The sequence below is a fragment of the Apteryx mantelli genome, chromosome 3 (genome assembly GCF_036417845.1).
Source record: "Apteryx mantelli isolate bAptMan1 chromosome 3, bAptMan1.hap1, whole genome shotgun sequence".
NCBI classification, from domain to species: Eukaryota; Metazoa; Chordata; class Aves; order Apterygiformes; family Apterygidae; genus Apteryx; species Apteryx mantelli.
The window spans coordinates 99,527,930-99,541,848 of record NC_089980.1 but is presented as its reverse complement, the minus strand read 5'-3'; the positions used below and the strand labels follow the sequence as shown (position 1 = coordinate 99,541,848).

At 36.6% G+C, this 13,919-nt stretch overlaps 2 protein-coding genes across 7 annotated transcripts in view; one reads left to right on the top strand and one right to left on the bottom strand.

Annotated features, from left to right (window-relative positions):
- Positions 1-8,172, top strand: part of NT5E (5'-nucleotidase ecto) — a 28,193-nt gene extending 20,021 nt beyond the window's left edge. Inside the window, exons 6-9 of the mRNA XM_013948776.2 lie at positions 1,521-1,629; positions 2,456-2,605; positions 4,175-4,375; positions 5,395-8,172. Of these exons, the coding sequence (XP_013804230.2) occupies positions 1,521-1,629; positions 2,456-2,605; positions 4,175-4,375; positions 5,395-5,552 (618 nt within the window). The 3' untranslated portion in view covers positions 5,553-8,172. The remainder of the gene's footprint in view (positions 1-1,520; positions 1,630-2,455; positions 2,606-4,174; positions 4,376-5,394) is intronic.
- SNX14 (sorting nexin 14) overlaps positions 7,773-13,919 on the bottom strand; it is a 61,484-nt gene continuing 55,337 nt past the window's right edge. For all 6 annotated transcript variants that reach the window (XM_067294032.1, XM_067294031.1, XM_067294029.1 and 3 more), the window contains 6 exons: positions 12,867-12,990; positions 12,229-12,393; positions 11,089-11,184; positions 10,117-10,208; positions 9,903-9,959; positions 7,773-8,385 (listed from right to left, as the gene is read on the bottom strand). In XM_067294032.1, coding sequence (XP_067150133.1) covers positions 8,347-8,385; positions 9,903-9,959; positions 10,117-10,208; positions 11,089-11,184; positions 12,229-12,393; positions 12,867-12,990 — 573 coding nt within the window. In that variant the 3' untranslated portion in view covers positions 7,773-8,346. The remainder of the gene's footprint in view (positions 8,386-9,902; positions 9,960-10,116; positions 10,209-11,088; positions 11,185-12,228; positions 12,394-12,866; positions 12,991-13,919) is intronic.

Sequence of the window (13,919 nt, the reverse complement as noted above, 5' to 3'; positions counted from 1 at the left end):
TGGAACAGACCAAAGGACCATCCATCCCAATGTGTTGTCTCCAGGAGTGACGGCGGGGGGATGTTGAGGAAAGAGCGTACACGTGGGCAAGCTTCTGGAGATGCTTTGCTCCAATGCGCTCCCATCTCCCATCAACTTCCAGCTCAGAGACGTCCCAAGCCAGAAACGGTGTCTTGGTATTTACTAGCCCCCACTGGAAGGTCACTTCCACAAACTCACCCTGTCTCCCCATGAGCTCCTTTGCCCTTTCAGCACTCACAGCGCCCTGCAGCCAGGCGTCCCGCTGCTGAACAGCACATCATGCCTAGACCTTCACCTTCTGTTTGCAGCCTGCCGCCCACTAGCTGGATGCCGAGGAGTAGTTCTTGCACTGGATCACTTGGTCCTTATCCACTCTCTTCACACCACTCATTGCTTTTGTAGATCTCTCAAATATTTTCCTTCTGTCGTCTCTTTTCCAGGACGGACAGTCCTAGCCTACCTCCTCATTCTGCATTCAGAAGCTTTTCTGTATCTTTGACCACGCTGGTCACCCTTCTCTGAATCTTTTCCAGTTTCATAGCATTCTTGAGATGAGGATATCCACTGATTCTAATCCAATCTCCACATCCCTCTCCTGATCTAACAGACTTCTGTCACATCTTTCTTGTTGTAGTCTCTGTGAGACTGAAGTGTTTGAACTGCAGTCATTCCTGTATGGAAACTAGGCCATCCCTTCCATTATCCGGGTTTGCTTTCTCTGAACCTTATCCTGTCCTACTGAATTATTTTTCAGGATTAACACACAGGGATTTACTTAGCTGCATAATGATGGTTTCCATTTTGTCACTACTCCTTAGGAACTCTCAAGCAAATATTACTGTGTCCTTGCAGCTAGCTTTTATCAGAGTTTTGCCACTGTTGGAGACATGATGCTGGGCAAAGTAGACTTTCAGGTCTGATCTAATATGGCTGTTTTTATGTTTTCATATGTTTTCACTCTTTTACATCTTTCTAGTTTCCTAAGACCATTCCAAATATTGAAGACCAGTCTCAGAGTAGCTGAAAATCTTAATTCCCTGCAAAGGCACAGCAGGAGCTCGATTGGTTTATACATTCACCTACATGCTTGTAATATACATCTATCTTTAAGGTCCTCTACACCTCCTGATTTTCCACACATGCTCAAATCATTGGTGGTCTTCACAATGGTTGGAATCAAAAAAATCATCTTTCCTTTGTTCAGCTGGCCTGCTCTGGTAATGTTATACATACAGGCTATGAGAGGCTTCTAGAGTTCATTACAGGAAAAGGCAAATATTTTTTCTTGTTAAAAAAGCTTTTCAAAATAGAAGTTTTTTTAATTTTTTTTGCTTGTTTTTCATATTTCTCTATTTTACAATGGGGCTGAAGTTAACATCAAAGACTATGTAAAACCCTTTCACCGTGGGAAGAACTTTCTCAGATGGGTAAATTTCCAGAGCCTAGACTAAGTGAGGATTAAAAATCCTTTTAAACCTTTTTTTTTTTTTTTTTGGTAGCTTTATGAGAATGTCAAACATCCTGATGAAAAGAAATGGAACCATGTTTCCATGTGCATCCTGAATGCAGGTGGGATACGCTCAGCCATCGATGAACAGAGCACTAATGGTATGTAAAACTGCAAGCTGAAATACAATTTTATCAAGAAAGGTCAAGTTATCCTGGAAGCCTGAACTCTGTGTTAGGTATGGGCTTGTTTTGATGGGATTTACCCAGCATTTGGAAGCTATTATTTCAGACTTTCTCTAATGTTCATCCATCATTAGTGTACAACTGCACTCAGACTGACATGCATAGCAGTACTAGTATTGTGTGTACATACAAAAACATTGTACCTTTTTGATAAATTTTCTCCTTCCTTGCTCCCTTGGAACAAAGAAATATGGTACATATTCTTCATCTCCTACTGTAAAGAATAATATGTTGCTAAGGTTGCTAGAAGCCTTCTGTAGTCTACCATAGTGTGAGTGAATTCTGGGTTCACTGAATGCTAAGGTTTTAGAGCTCTTATTTTCTTGGTTATCGGATAAACAAAACCATGATAAACAAACTCATTTACCATGAGTAAATTTTAAGCAACTAGAAAAGTTTCCTGACTTAGCAAGAATTTCTGTTTTTCTTGGTCATAGAGTAGTGTTTTGTAATTTCTTTTAGTAGTTATTTGAATAGCAATACAAGCAGTTACATCAAACTCAGATTCATTGGGTTTGTGAGGTTGGATGATAAAACACAAGTTCTTTGATTGAGACAGTGTATGTATGTGACCTCTTTGATTGAGACAATATATGTGACCCTCATCTCTACCAGCCCTCATTTTCTCAAATTGTATTTTCCATGTTCCTTGTCAAATAACCTACTGTGAAATGATCTAAAAATTATATATATATATATTTTTTTTTTTTATGAATGTAAAAGTAAAGTCTCCTTCCCCCAGGTAGCATTACTATGGAAGATTTGCTCTCTGTTTTGCCATTTGGAGGTCGTTTTGATCTGGTAAAGTTAAAAGGCTCCACTCTGAAAGAAGCTTTTGAGCATAGTGTGCGCAGATATGGGACAGGAACCGGAGAGTTGCTACAGGTTGGAGGTATGTATGTTTTCTTCCTTCCTCTTCTGTTTTCCAAAACAACCATCCACAACCAACAACCATTCCAAAGCCTCTGTTGGCCTTGTTTGTATTTATATGTGGAAGGTCATGTTGCACTGCCCCTTTAAGAATAAAAATGAAATTGGCAATACAGCCTCATATACACTAGTTTTGTGCATCGTATATGCCAGCTGACAATGACATTATCTTCTGCGTGCTTAGCTGAGCTGCACAAGCCCTGCAATACATAGGCTGTCACTGTTCCATACCCACAGACTGGTTTCCCAGTTGTTTCAGTAACCTGTTATGGCAGCAAGTAACTAGGGGGAAGATATATTCCTGTAGAGCTGTAACACTGTTTCTGCAACCCAGCAAACTCCTGTTTTCAGCTCTTCACTGACACCCTACCTGAAACCCTGGATTGAATTTCTCTGCCAGCTATTGCCAGTTGTCAGTTTATCAAAATGATATGCCATTGTCTAATGACTGCTGAATTGGTGAGTGTTAGTCCAAGTGTGTTCCAGTAAGTTTCTAAATATGTTAGGGATGAACATTAAATATAAAAAACTTGCACATTTCTTGGAAACACAGCTCCCTAGATATTGATCCAGATTGTGCTAGGCTACAGTCATGTTTATGCCTGCACTCTCTCTGATACAGTGTGGATTTCGTTGTTTATTTAGCAGAAAAACTTCAATGGCAGAGATCAAGGCCTTTTCCCACTCCATATCTGTCCCCTGGTGATGAGGGCACTGTCCTGGAGATGGGATCTAGAACCCGCCACAGGCCAAGGACAGAACCCAAGTCTCTGACACACTTGGCAAGTGCTCTCACTACTAAGTTACCATGTTCTTAGTTACCATTAAGATAAAATAAATAAAATTCTTTTAACAGTAAGGAGGGGGAAAAAAAAGTAGTGGCTCTGGAAAGGGTTCAGGACATAAAATTTAGAGCAAGGAAACCAGGGTAGGAAGGTCCTTTATGTTGCTTTTGGGGTAGCTTCAGTGGCTTCCTGATCTCGGGTCCTAACTCTCCCCAGGCTTTGAATGAGGAGGGTTCACAACTAGAAATGTGAATTCTCCTATGGTGGTTAGAAACCATAGCATTCAGCCCTGGTTTAGCTTTGTTTTTTTCAGAGCAGTACCTGTTATCCATAATAGCTGCTAGGTTAGGGTGACTGGCTTTAAAAGAAATCATTTCAACCTACAAGATAATGGAAAGAAAAAGCATATGACAAGATGACAGAAATAAGAGAAGATGCTTTTATCTGCAGCATCCTAATCCAGTCAATGACTAGTGATTTCTTTCTGTGGAACAGTAACAAGGGAATAGATGATTAGATAAGTAATTGAGGTGGTATAGTACTTTGCAATTCCCTTAATTCATGTTTTTCTTGGATAAAAGCTGGTTTGTGTGGAAAGAATGAGCATGAATTGTTATCACTCAGAACAATACAACTTTGCAGTCACAGAAACTAATGTAAAGAAACAATTAGAGGATAGTTTGCCTTTAGCCCTAAGCATTCAATAGGCTCTGCATAAAATGGCATTCAAACATGTGTTTTCCTAGGCATCCACGTGGTCTATGATCTCTCCAAAGCCCCAGGAAGCAGAGTTGTTAGCATAGAAGTGCTCTGTACAACCTGTAGAGTCCCAGCCTATGTACCACTCCATATGGATAAAATATACAATGTGACTCTTCCATCCTATTTGTTATTTGGTGGAGATGATTATCATATGCTGAAAGACAAGAATCTGGGATACAGTAAAGGTAAGTATGGGCACTCACAGAGTAGCAGAATAGCAATTCTTAAATGTTAAAAGATCTTTTGTAGTACTAGCCTTGGGTTTTCTTTTTATTGAATAGATTAAATTTGCTTCTTATCTGACTGCCTAGGACTATGAGTTTTGATTTTTGGTTCTATAGGATGCTTCAACTTTAAAATTGATTCTCACAAGTGGGATTGATGTTTTTGAATTTGATTTAAAAATGAATGTATACCTGAATCTTGTAAGGTTTCTGGGGGGTGGGATGGGGAGCAGTGTAGCTTGGAGTAAATTTCTGTTTATGCAGAAATAAATTTGCATAGAAAGAAATCATTGGGAATAATGAAGGGGAATAGCTTGAAAAGTTCTGGTAGAATCTTTCTAGTATATCAGAGGGGCAAAACTATAATTACTTTTAAGATGGAGGTGATGCATTGTGGGATTGTAAGCTTGGATCAGAAAGGGCCAAGACGGTTGGATACAGTGCCTCAAGGTTCTTTCCACTTACGTAGCTAGACGGTATTTTGGCAGAACAGGCACATGGCAGAACATAGCCTAGAAATTCCTTCTAAAAAGTATAGGTGCAAGTGATAACTTTTTCTAGATCTATAGCACTCTATCCAAAATGTGTGGTTAAATTAGGTTTCGAGGCTGGGAGACTTATCTCACTCTACCTGAATCTGATGGGAAATTACTATTTTAACAGAGAGAAACAAGCAAACAAAAGCCTGATTATGCAAAGAGAATTCTTTTTTTTTCAGTAAAATACAAGTTGCTACCAAAAATTCTGGCCACAAACCACCACAGATGTTTATCTGCATATAAGAAACAACTCTCTGCATTCCCACACACTGTCCGGATGGCAGCCTGTCTGATTCAGGAGAACAGAACAGCAAAGAGTAGCAAAAGCAGTTCTCACTTAGAGACTTGAACTCAAACTGCAACAATTTAAAGAAACTAAAGTTTGCTGTAGAACTTGGTTGCTGCAGAAAATACTATAATTTTCTTTGTTTGTTTGTTTAGGTGAACCTGATATTGAGGTTGTTTCCCGTTATCTTGACAGAATGAAAAGAGTTTATCCAGCACTTGAAGGTCGAATAAAATTTTCTGCTGGAAGTCTTATCCAAGGAAGTCTTACCCTGATTACTGTATTGTTCTCTATAACATTCTTGCACATTTAATTTTTGCTTGTGATGTTTGTTTTCTTTTGGAGGAAGGCAGGAAGAGAGTGCTGAGGAAGAAGAGAACTTCTCTTTTCTTACACATTACAATAAACAAGTGCTTCAGTTTCTGCATAGAATCAGCAATAGCCCAAGCAATTGTCCCTAATCAGGTAAATCTGCTGAAGCATGCTATGCAAAATGAAGGGGCAGAATTCATGACTTTTCATAGTTTGTTTGCACCTGCTGTTTGAGACTCACATAACCCATAATTCAGAAGCAGCAAAGTATTAGTGAATACTAATTCTCCATCCAGAACTCATCACTGACCAAAGTGGCATCATCTTAATTTGTCAAATTCTTCTTGCAGCTTAGACAATGAGTTGATGATTCCAGTAATTTAAACAACCTTCTAGGAGTAGGTGTATTACTGGTGTTTATCTCCCCTCTCTGATCTCCACTCACTGTTTAAGCTTTCAAGCTAATACTTCTACTTTGCTTCAAGTCATATTTGTCTTACCTACAGCAATGCCTGGAAGAGATAGATTCAGTGTTATTAAAATCATGAGGTCCATTTATGTGCAATTAAAAAAGTTTGTCCATATTATTTTAAGATGCAGCAGCTCACTTGTGTTTTACATTGACAAAGGATACAATGAAAGCTTCATTTGATTTTGATGAATTTTGATTTGGCACAAATCAAGCATGTATAACTTCACCACTTAATATGACCAGTTTAAGGGCCGTATCTTGAGGGAGTACAAAGTATCTAAGTTGATATTTATATGAGACAATTCTGAAAATTATTTTTTTGCAACAACTGCCATGAGATTTCTAGATTAGTGCCAACAATAAAGATGCTCAATTTTATACCTTATTCCAAAAACCAAAGCACAGGACTCCTGACCATTACCCAGTATCAGCAACATTCAGAGAGAATGTCAGCTACACACATTGATTCCTGCAACGCTGTGGAATCCTTTGGAAGCTGCCCAGTAATGGAGCTTTTTATAGCATAACCAGGCTTTATCATCATTATAACTTTTGAGTTATAATTTTGAGTTAGCCTGTTTCTCTACAGAAAGGCTGCATTTTACAATACATAGTTTTAAGAGGCAGGTTAATGAGTATAAAACCAGAAAAAGGATGTACATTTTCTGACACTTTATCAAGAAGGGGTAGACCTATAAATGAGTGTGAGTATTGATATTTTTGTAAGACCATTCAAATTCAGAATCTTGTAATCCATATATTGTTTATTGCTGTATTAAACTGATTAGAAATGTTTTGAATAAACTTATTTTGATTTTCTGGAAAGCAAACTACACTCCTTCAGAGCCCAGCTACTTAGCTCTTGAATTCACTGTACCTCAGATTACATGAAGGTGTAAATTAAGATAAACATTTAATAAGAAAGGGAATATTCAGTATGCTTAATTTCAAGACTTAATTAGTTTCCAAGTAAATTCAAGGGCTGCGCATGAAGTGAGTTGGACTACATAGTTTTATTAGCTAAGCTGTGTTGGAACAGGCACATTTGTGCCTCAAAGTACTTGTAGGTGGGAGACAAGTAACAACTGCACTTGACACACTACTGGGTATAACATGGCATTGATGATTTTTCAATACCAGCCCCTAATGGTCTTAAGTCACAGAAGAATATTCCTGCAAACACCATAATACAGTAGCAGAGACTACATTTATGGACCAAGGTGTACCTGCACATCTTTGTTTTAAAAAGTAGTTACAAAGACTCCTTCAGCATACCCAGAGATAAATAACATTTTTACCTTCCCTTGACAAAGAAAAGGTCAACAGCAGCAATATAAATAAAGCAAGTTGTGTTGACAAAAAAATCCACTAATGCTGTGTTAGAATAGTATACTCTGGTCTGTCTGCAGAAGGGAAAAAGTCTCAGGGAAAGTCTGTTAAAGTATCTCTGTATTGTTCTGTAAGTAAAACTTGTTACAAATCCATGCACAAAAGCCCTTTTTAAAGTCTCTTTTATAAAGTCTAGGGCCAACATGTTAAGATTTACAGGGGGGGGGAAAAAAAAAAAAAAAAACTTCCACGCATTTTTTATCTAATCAATTTTTAGAAAATACTAACAGATTCACATCCTCTTCTCTAAGCCACTAAAGAGGATGTCCGGGGAAAAAAAGAACCCAAACCACAAACCCAGATAAGAAATAGCAGAAAAATAAAAGCTAAGGTAAAAGTAAAAAAAACACTCCACACCCATTGCTATTTTAAAAGTGCTTTAAATTTCAAGGTCAGGTGCTAAATAAACTAAACAATTATTACATGTGCTGTATTTTCCATGCTCATGGAAAGCATGAAGGCCAAAGATAATTTCTGAGATGATTTGTATGCAATAGATTCAATCACATTTCTTTAAATAAATGATTAAGATTTGTCAAGACATTTAAAAACACCTTCATGGAAGCATTTCACAACTTCTTCCAAACAATTTTTCTAAATATCCTTTAAGGAAGACAACAGTTGTAAGCATATGTAGGCTGGTCTCCCAGCAGTCTTATTTCGTATCACCCTGTACTTTCTCATGCAGAGATTTCTGGGAAACAAATTTGACTTTTACTGATAACAGCTAAAAAAATTTTAAATAAAAAGTACAAATGTATTATTTAATTGTAACTGGTATTAAATTTTAATGTCTTTATTAAATAAAGAGGTTTTTAGAACTTAATTTATGATATTTACAAGAAAATATGCAATGCAAGGCTAAAATGTCACATATACATTATGTTAGTGCACAGCAGAAGTTCCTACTAGGTGTTCAGCAAGGTCCCCACATTCACATCCAAGGTGACACAGAGCTAGCTTCCTTCAGACCCTGTCAAATGGTAGTTGAGAAAAATTTGACTTACTAAGAATGAAAATGCATGTTTACATAGAAACAACTGAGTTGAGCTGCAGTGATTAATATTTGAAAACATTCACTAGAAACCAGAGAGAACAGAAAGGAAAGCTAGTGCTTTCAGGATTTTAATACTATTTCTTAAAGTAGGTATTTTCTTCTTTCTCTAGAAGTTTTTCCCTCCCTGTTCCTAACTGCTAAATATGCTTTTCTGAACAAGTAATTTTCTGCTCTGAAAGCACTGCCATGGTATTTTTCAACGGTATTTCTTTCCTTCCTCTGCTAGGAATGCTTTTCCTGTCTCGGCTGTCCCTTTTCCTTTTATCTCGTCTGAACAGGCTTCCAAGAGAGTGGCTGTATATTGTATCACAAGCAAAATTTATATAATAATGTCTTCCACCTCTTATCCTTAGAACCTGTATACTTATGCAGGCTGCAGTTATATACAGCACATCTGAAATGATCTGCTGTATATCCATAATGATAAGTGTAGCCAATATAACTTCAAGACGTCAGATCTAATGAGTAACAGCTAATAAGAACAGATAAATGGCTACCACATGACATTATCTAGAAGCATCTTTATAAAACATGCAAATTCTTAAAACATACTTAAAGCTTTGGTTTTTGACCATTTCATACCATCTTTTCAAGAACAAAATATCAGTATTGTAGTTTTTTGAACACATGACAATGCTTCAAAAAGCATTCTTGAAAATCATCTTGTACATCCCATTCTTATCCCTGTGGAAAGCAGGCTGACATCCCCACCAACAGAAAATTTTTCATTTCTCCCATTACTATTTCTGTTGCTGAAGAAGCAGTGCAAAGAAAATCATAAGTGAATCATAAGTGAAGGTTTTTTTTTTTAATGTCTGGTTAGGTAGCAAACATTTCCTGCTTACCATGAAAACTAAACTGCAAACTTACCATGAAAAACTTTATGAAGGTTTTATGTATATAAGTACAAATATCTGATGGATAATGTACACAATAAGCATTTATATAGCATGTGAATTCTTTCTCCTTTATCTGGATAGAGAATGTTAACATTGCGGTGACCAAATTTAGTGAAGAAACCCCCTGCGAAATATATTCAAGAAAAATCCTGAAGCTCAACCTGAAATTTGTGTGCAGAATTTACCTTCTAAAGACAACAAATGCAGGAAATAGAATGCAGGTAATCAATCAAAAAGAAAGGCACAGCCATCCTGACAACTGATTGCTCTCTGCCCAATTCTGCTGGAGGGTACTGGCTCTGAACCCCAGCCTGAGGACATGTTAGACAAATGGGCCTAAATGGATCTGGAAAAACTTCATTAGCAGCAAAAATGTAAATAATTCAAATTTCAAAGATTTCAACAGATTAGTGAAATACAAATTCTCCAAAAAAATTAAACTTATTACAAGGAATCAAGAGCAAAAATGCACCAATGACCAGAGTCACTAGTAGCTTGAAGAATTTATCTACAACTCTTGGTCTTCGCACATACCTTACTGAGCTCTGGAAAGAGTTCTTGAATCCCAATGTCCAATAGAACATAAGTTAACTAAAACAAAATAAAGTAAATGTTAGAGAAGAGTCTTAGTCAGCCATTAAGAACACTAAGGCAACGCTATTGCTTTTTATTTTTTTACTCTGAATGAGAACTTGCTCCTTTATCAAATACTGTGCCAAATGCAAGTTTCTCAAGTGTGGCAAGTTACCTGTTTGTTGAGCACTGGTTGCTGCATTCCATCAAACAGAAGCCTGATGCCTTCATATTTAGCCTCTTCCCCAATGCACTTGCCTATTAAATCTAGATGAGATATCACCAACAGATACACAAGTCATTAGGAAGCACTGCAAAGCAGCTATACTATGCAGCTATAGTATAGCAGCTGGTTTGAGTAGACATAAAAATAACTCCATAATTCCATTTCAGTGCATTTTTCTTGAACACCAGTAATAAATAAACAAATGTTTTAAAAGAAAATAGTTAAAATTTTATCCTCCTTAAGTGGTAAAAACACTCATTTGGTAAAACGGACATACATTTGGTAAACCAAATACAAGTTTTTTCCTCCTCTTTCCCCTTTTTTTATTTCACGGCTGCATAGCTAAGTCATTATTACATTTTTTAAAATATCAACTTATTGTCCTTTTGCTTTGTTTAATAAACTATAAGCTGGGATTTTTTTAATTACTTTCTGAATAATGTGGAATAACCTGGGCCCCTTTTCCCTAAGTTATAAAGTGTAAGCAGAGCTCAGGTTAAGCTGCTGGCTTCACAGTATTTCTGTGCCCCTCCCCAATCTCCCCCTACCACCACCACTTTTTTTTTTTTTTTTTTTTTTAAACTCAGCCTTCATCTTCATCCAGGTAAACTATAAAATTTAGGTGCATACTAAAGATGAACAAATCATGGTTTTAAGTACATTTCTAGAGCTCTTGCTTTTCAACATATTTTTGTTAATCACTGCACTACAACCTTACTCAGCAACAGTTAATTACAGGACAAACTGAAATCTTGCTTTTTTTTTTTTTTTAAACACATAAGTAGCAGTATTTTAGTCATCTCTAAAACCTCAGCAGTATAAAGTATTATTTGATTTAGAAAGCTAACATTGCTTCATTTGGACTATGTGTCTGCTTGAACAATTAACCATACTCATATGAAAAGTCATGAAATACAGAACCTGGAATGTATCTCATCATTTCTTCAAAAGTCTGCTTTGCGCGCTTCTGTTTATCCTGGAGAGAGCGAGGTTCAGTATTCTCACAGAACACGGCATCTGCAAAGAGACATTGAAGAAACTGTCTTTAGGCAGCTATATATATCATATATAAAAACTGTTTTGGATTATGGCTTCGAAGTTGAGCTTCTTCTCCATATGAGCCTAACTGGAGGTAAATTCTAGTCTCACCAGTTAATAGTCTCATGTCTTTTGATCACATTAGCCAGATCAAATCCAGAATATCCCCCTGTTTGGGGGACAATAATCTTTTTGCCAATTTGTTTCCATTCTTTCTCTATTTTTAAAGCATTATCTTACAGGTTTGATTCAATCCTACTTTATGTTAGTTATAGTCTCTTTACTTACAAATTCCCTTGCACTTCCAGAGGTATAAGGAGTAATTATACCTTACCCTAAAGCACTGTCTGGAATTGTCAAAAATTTCAGATTCACCTAAGACTGAAAAATCAAAAATTGTTGTTCATTAGAAACATTAGGCACTCAATTTTGTTATTAGGCACTAAAAGCTTACTCCTTTCCTTTTTATTTTTATTTATTTATTTGTTTACCTTTCACAAAATCTCTTTTTGGATTGAAATGGTCAGAGCTGGTCTTGGTTCTAGAGCTCTGACCGGATGTGCTATTTAGTTTAGACTGTGGTCAGATAAGTGTTTCTTTACAGTTGTGAGGTGAGGTCATTTTTCATCTCCTTCCCCTTCCCTTATTTGAAGGTCAAAAACACTCAAAAGAGTAAGACTGTGATGCAAGGTGCAAATGAAAATCAATTTAAAGAAAGCATGAAACATTTGCTCTACTGAACAACCCTTATTCTCTTTTTCTTGTCCTCTGCAAACCTTAGCAAATTACTGTTCACAATCCTTTATTCTCTAGTAAGTCATCATTAACAGACAGCACGGCTAACATCCTTCAGCAGCTTGAACTTTTGGGATTTTTTTGTCTACTTGATTTCTAGAACTACCTTGGCTTTAGTTAAGTATTATGAAGTTTGGAGAGTACCTGGAAACTCTCCAAAACCAGAAGGGATTTCAAAATATCAAACAAAAGCAGCACATTTACAGCAAAGATGTAACCTTTACTAACCTCTCAGCAGTGTTATCAAAGAAACCAAACGGTGCTCCTGAAATAGTTGTTCTAACTTATAATGCAGATAATAGTCTGTGTACAGTTCCAATGTGTTTTTGAAAAGAATTCTTCCTCCCATCAAGAGGTGATGCAGCCAGTCAGGAATGCGAAAAACTACCCTACCTGCAAAGTTACGGTAACACACACATTTACAAGATTCTCCTAACAGTAATGACAAAGGAATCACTTATTCAAAAAAAAAAAAAAAAAATGCAAACAAGCGAATAGTATTTTTATTATTTGTGCAACTCTGAAAAATGCACAATGTTCCAGCTTACTTAATAAAAACAGTAAAGGAAATATTTGGTAATTGGTGTCCAGAGTGTACAAGCAGCCTAGGCACACAGGAGAAGGGAAGGGACCTCTATGCCCATAAGTTCATACTCTGAGACGCAGAAAGGTATATAAGAAAATAGCATCTTAGCACAGCAATAATATCTTTTAAAGAATGACTATGTTCCTAACTTATATAGTTCAGCACTTGCAAGCTTAACAATATACAAGAGTGCTACAATAGAATTTTATTTCTTACCAAAGAACCTGAACTTCATATTTGCCATGAAATATAAAAATAATTAAGAAAAATCACTTCTTACCAACAAACATTAAGTAGTCATAGACTCCTTCTACAGTCATCATTTCCATAAAGTAGTTCTGATTTTGTCGTCTTTCTGTGTTCTCAGAACGGTTTGCATTGTTCTTGAATAGATCATTGAAAAGCTAAAAACAGAAATGTAATACTGAAACCATTGCATTCAAAGGCAAAAGAATAACAGCAGTTTTTTTTTAATTAGAAATAGCTAAGATTTTTTTCAGAGAACTTTCAAAGAACTAATGGGTTTTCCATTATATTAATTTTTTTTTTTTTAAAGAAGCTGTTCACTTTCCACAGAGAAAAAAATTGTCAGATGTTGTCAAGATACCCAGCAATCAAAATACCTGCATTCCGAATGCAGCAGCAGTGCTACAGAGACATTAATTCATAAGCCCTTTTGATACCGTCATCTTCACCCATATAGACTCCTTTATTATAGGCTTTGATTCCTTCGATGTACCCTGTTCTGTTAATGAGGGGTATAACGGACCCGAGTCCTTGTCAGCCCTAAGTCATGACATCCAAGCTTTCCTAAAATATCCTGTTGGTTTCCATTTTGAAATAAATACATCAGGTTCTAGACAAAGCATTTCAACTTTTATACACGAAAAAAAACACAAACAAAAAAAACAAAAAAACTTTTCCTGAGCTTGACTGTTTATAACAAAAGCTTTATGCATCCTAAGTTACCAAAGTTCTGGGTGTCTTTTCATTTTTCCAGAGAAATTAAAGTCTTTTCCTAGTACTAATGATGGACAGATGTACTTTTGCTTCTCATAGGTTTAGTTTTAATATATACAGGAATTACTGATTTTAGCAAGCTTTAATGTGCTGAATCTATTTATTCCTCTAGACCACAAAATTCAAACAAAAAAATCCCGCTGATCTTTTCTCCAACTCAGTGAAGGAGGTCACAGATAAGTGTGTCCAGCTGGTAGCAAGGCTGAGCATGTGTTCCCAATAGGCACACGCACAGCACACACACAAATACCTACACACACAGCTGGCCACACAGATCAACACAGACAGATCAACTCATGCAAATACAGATACC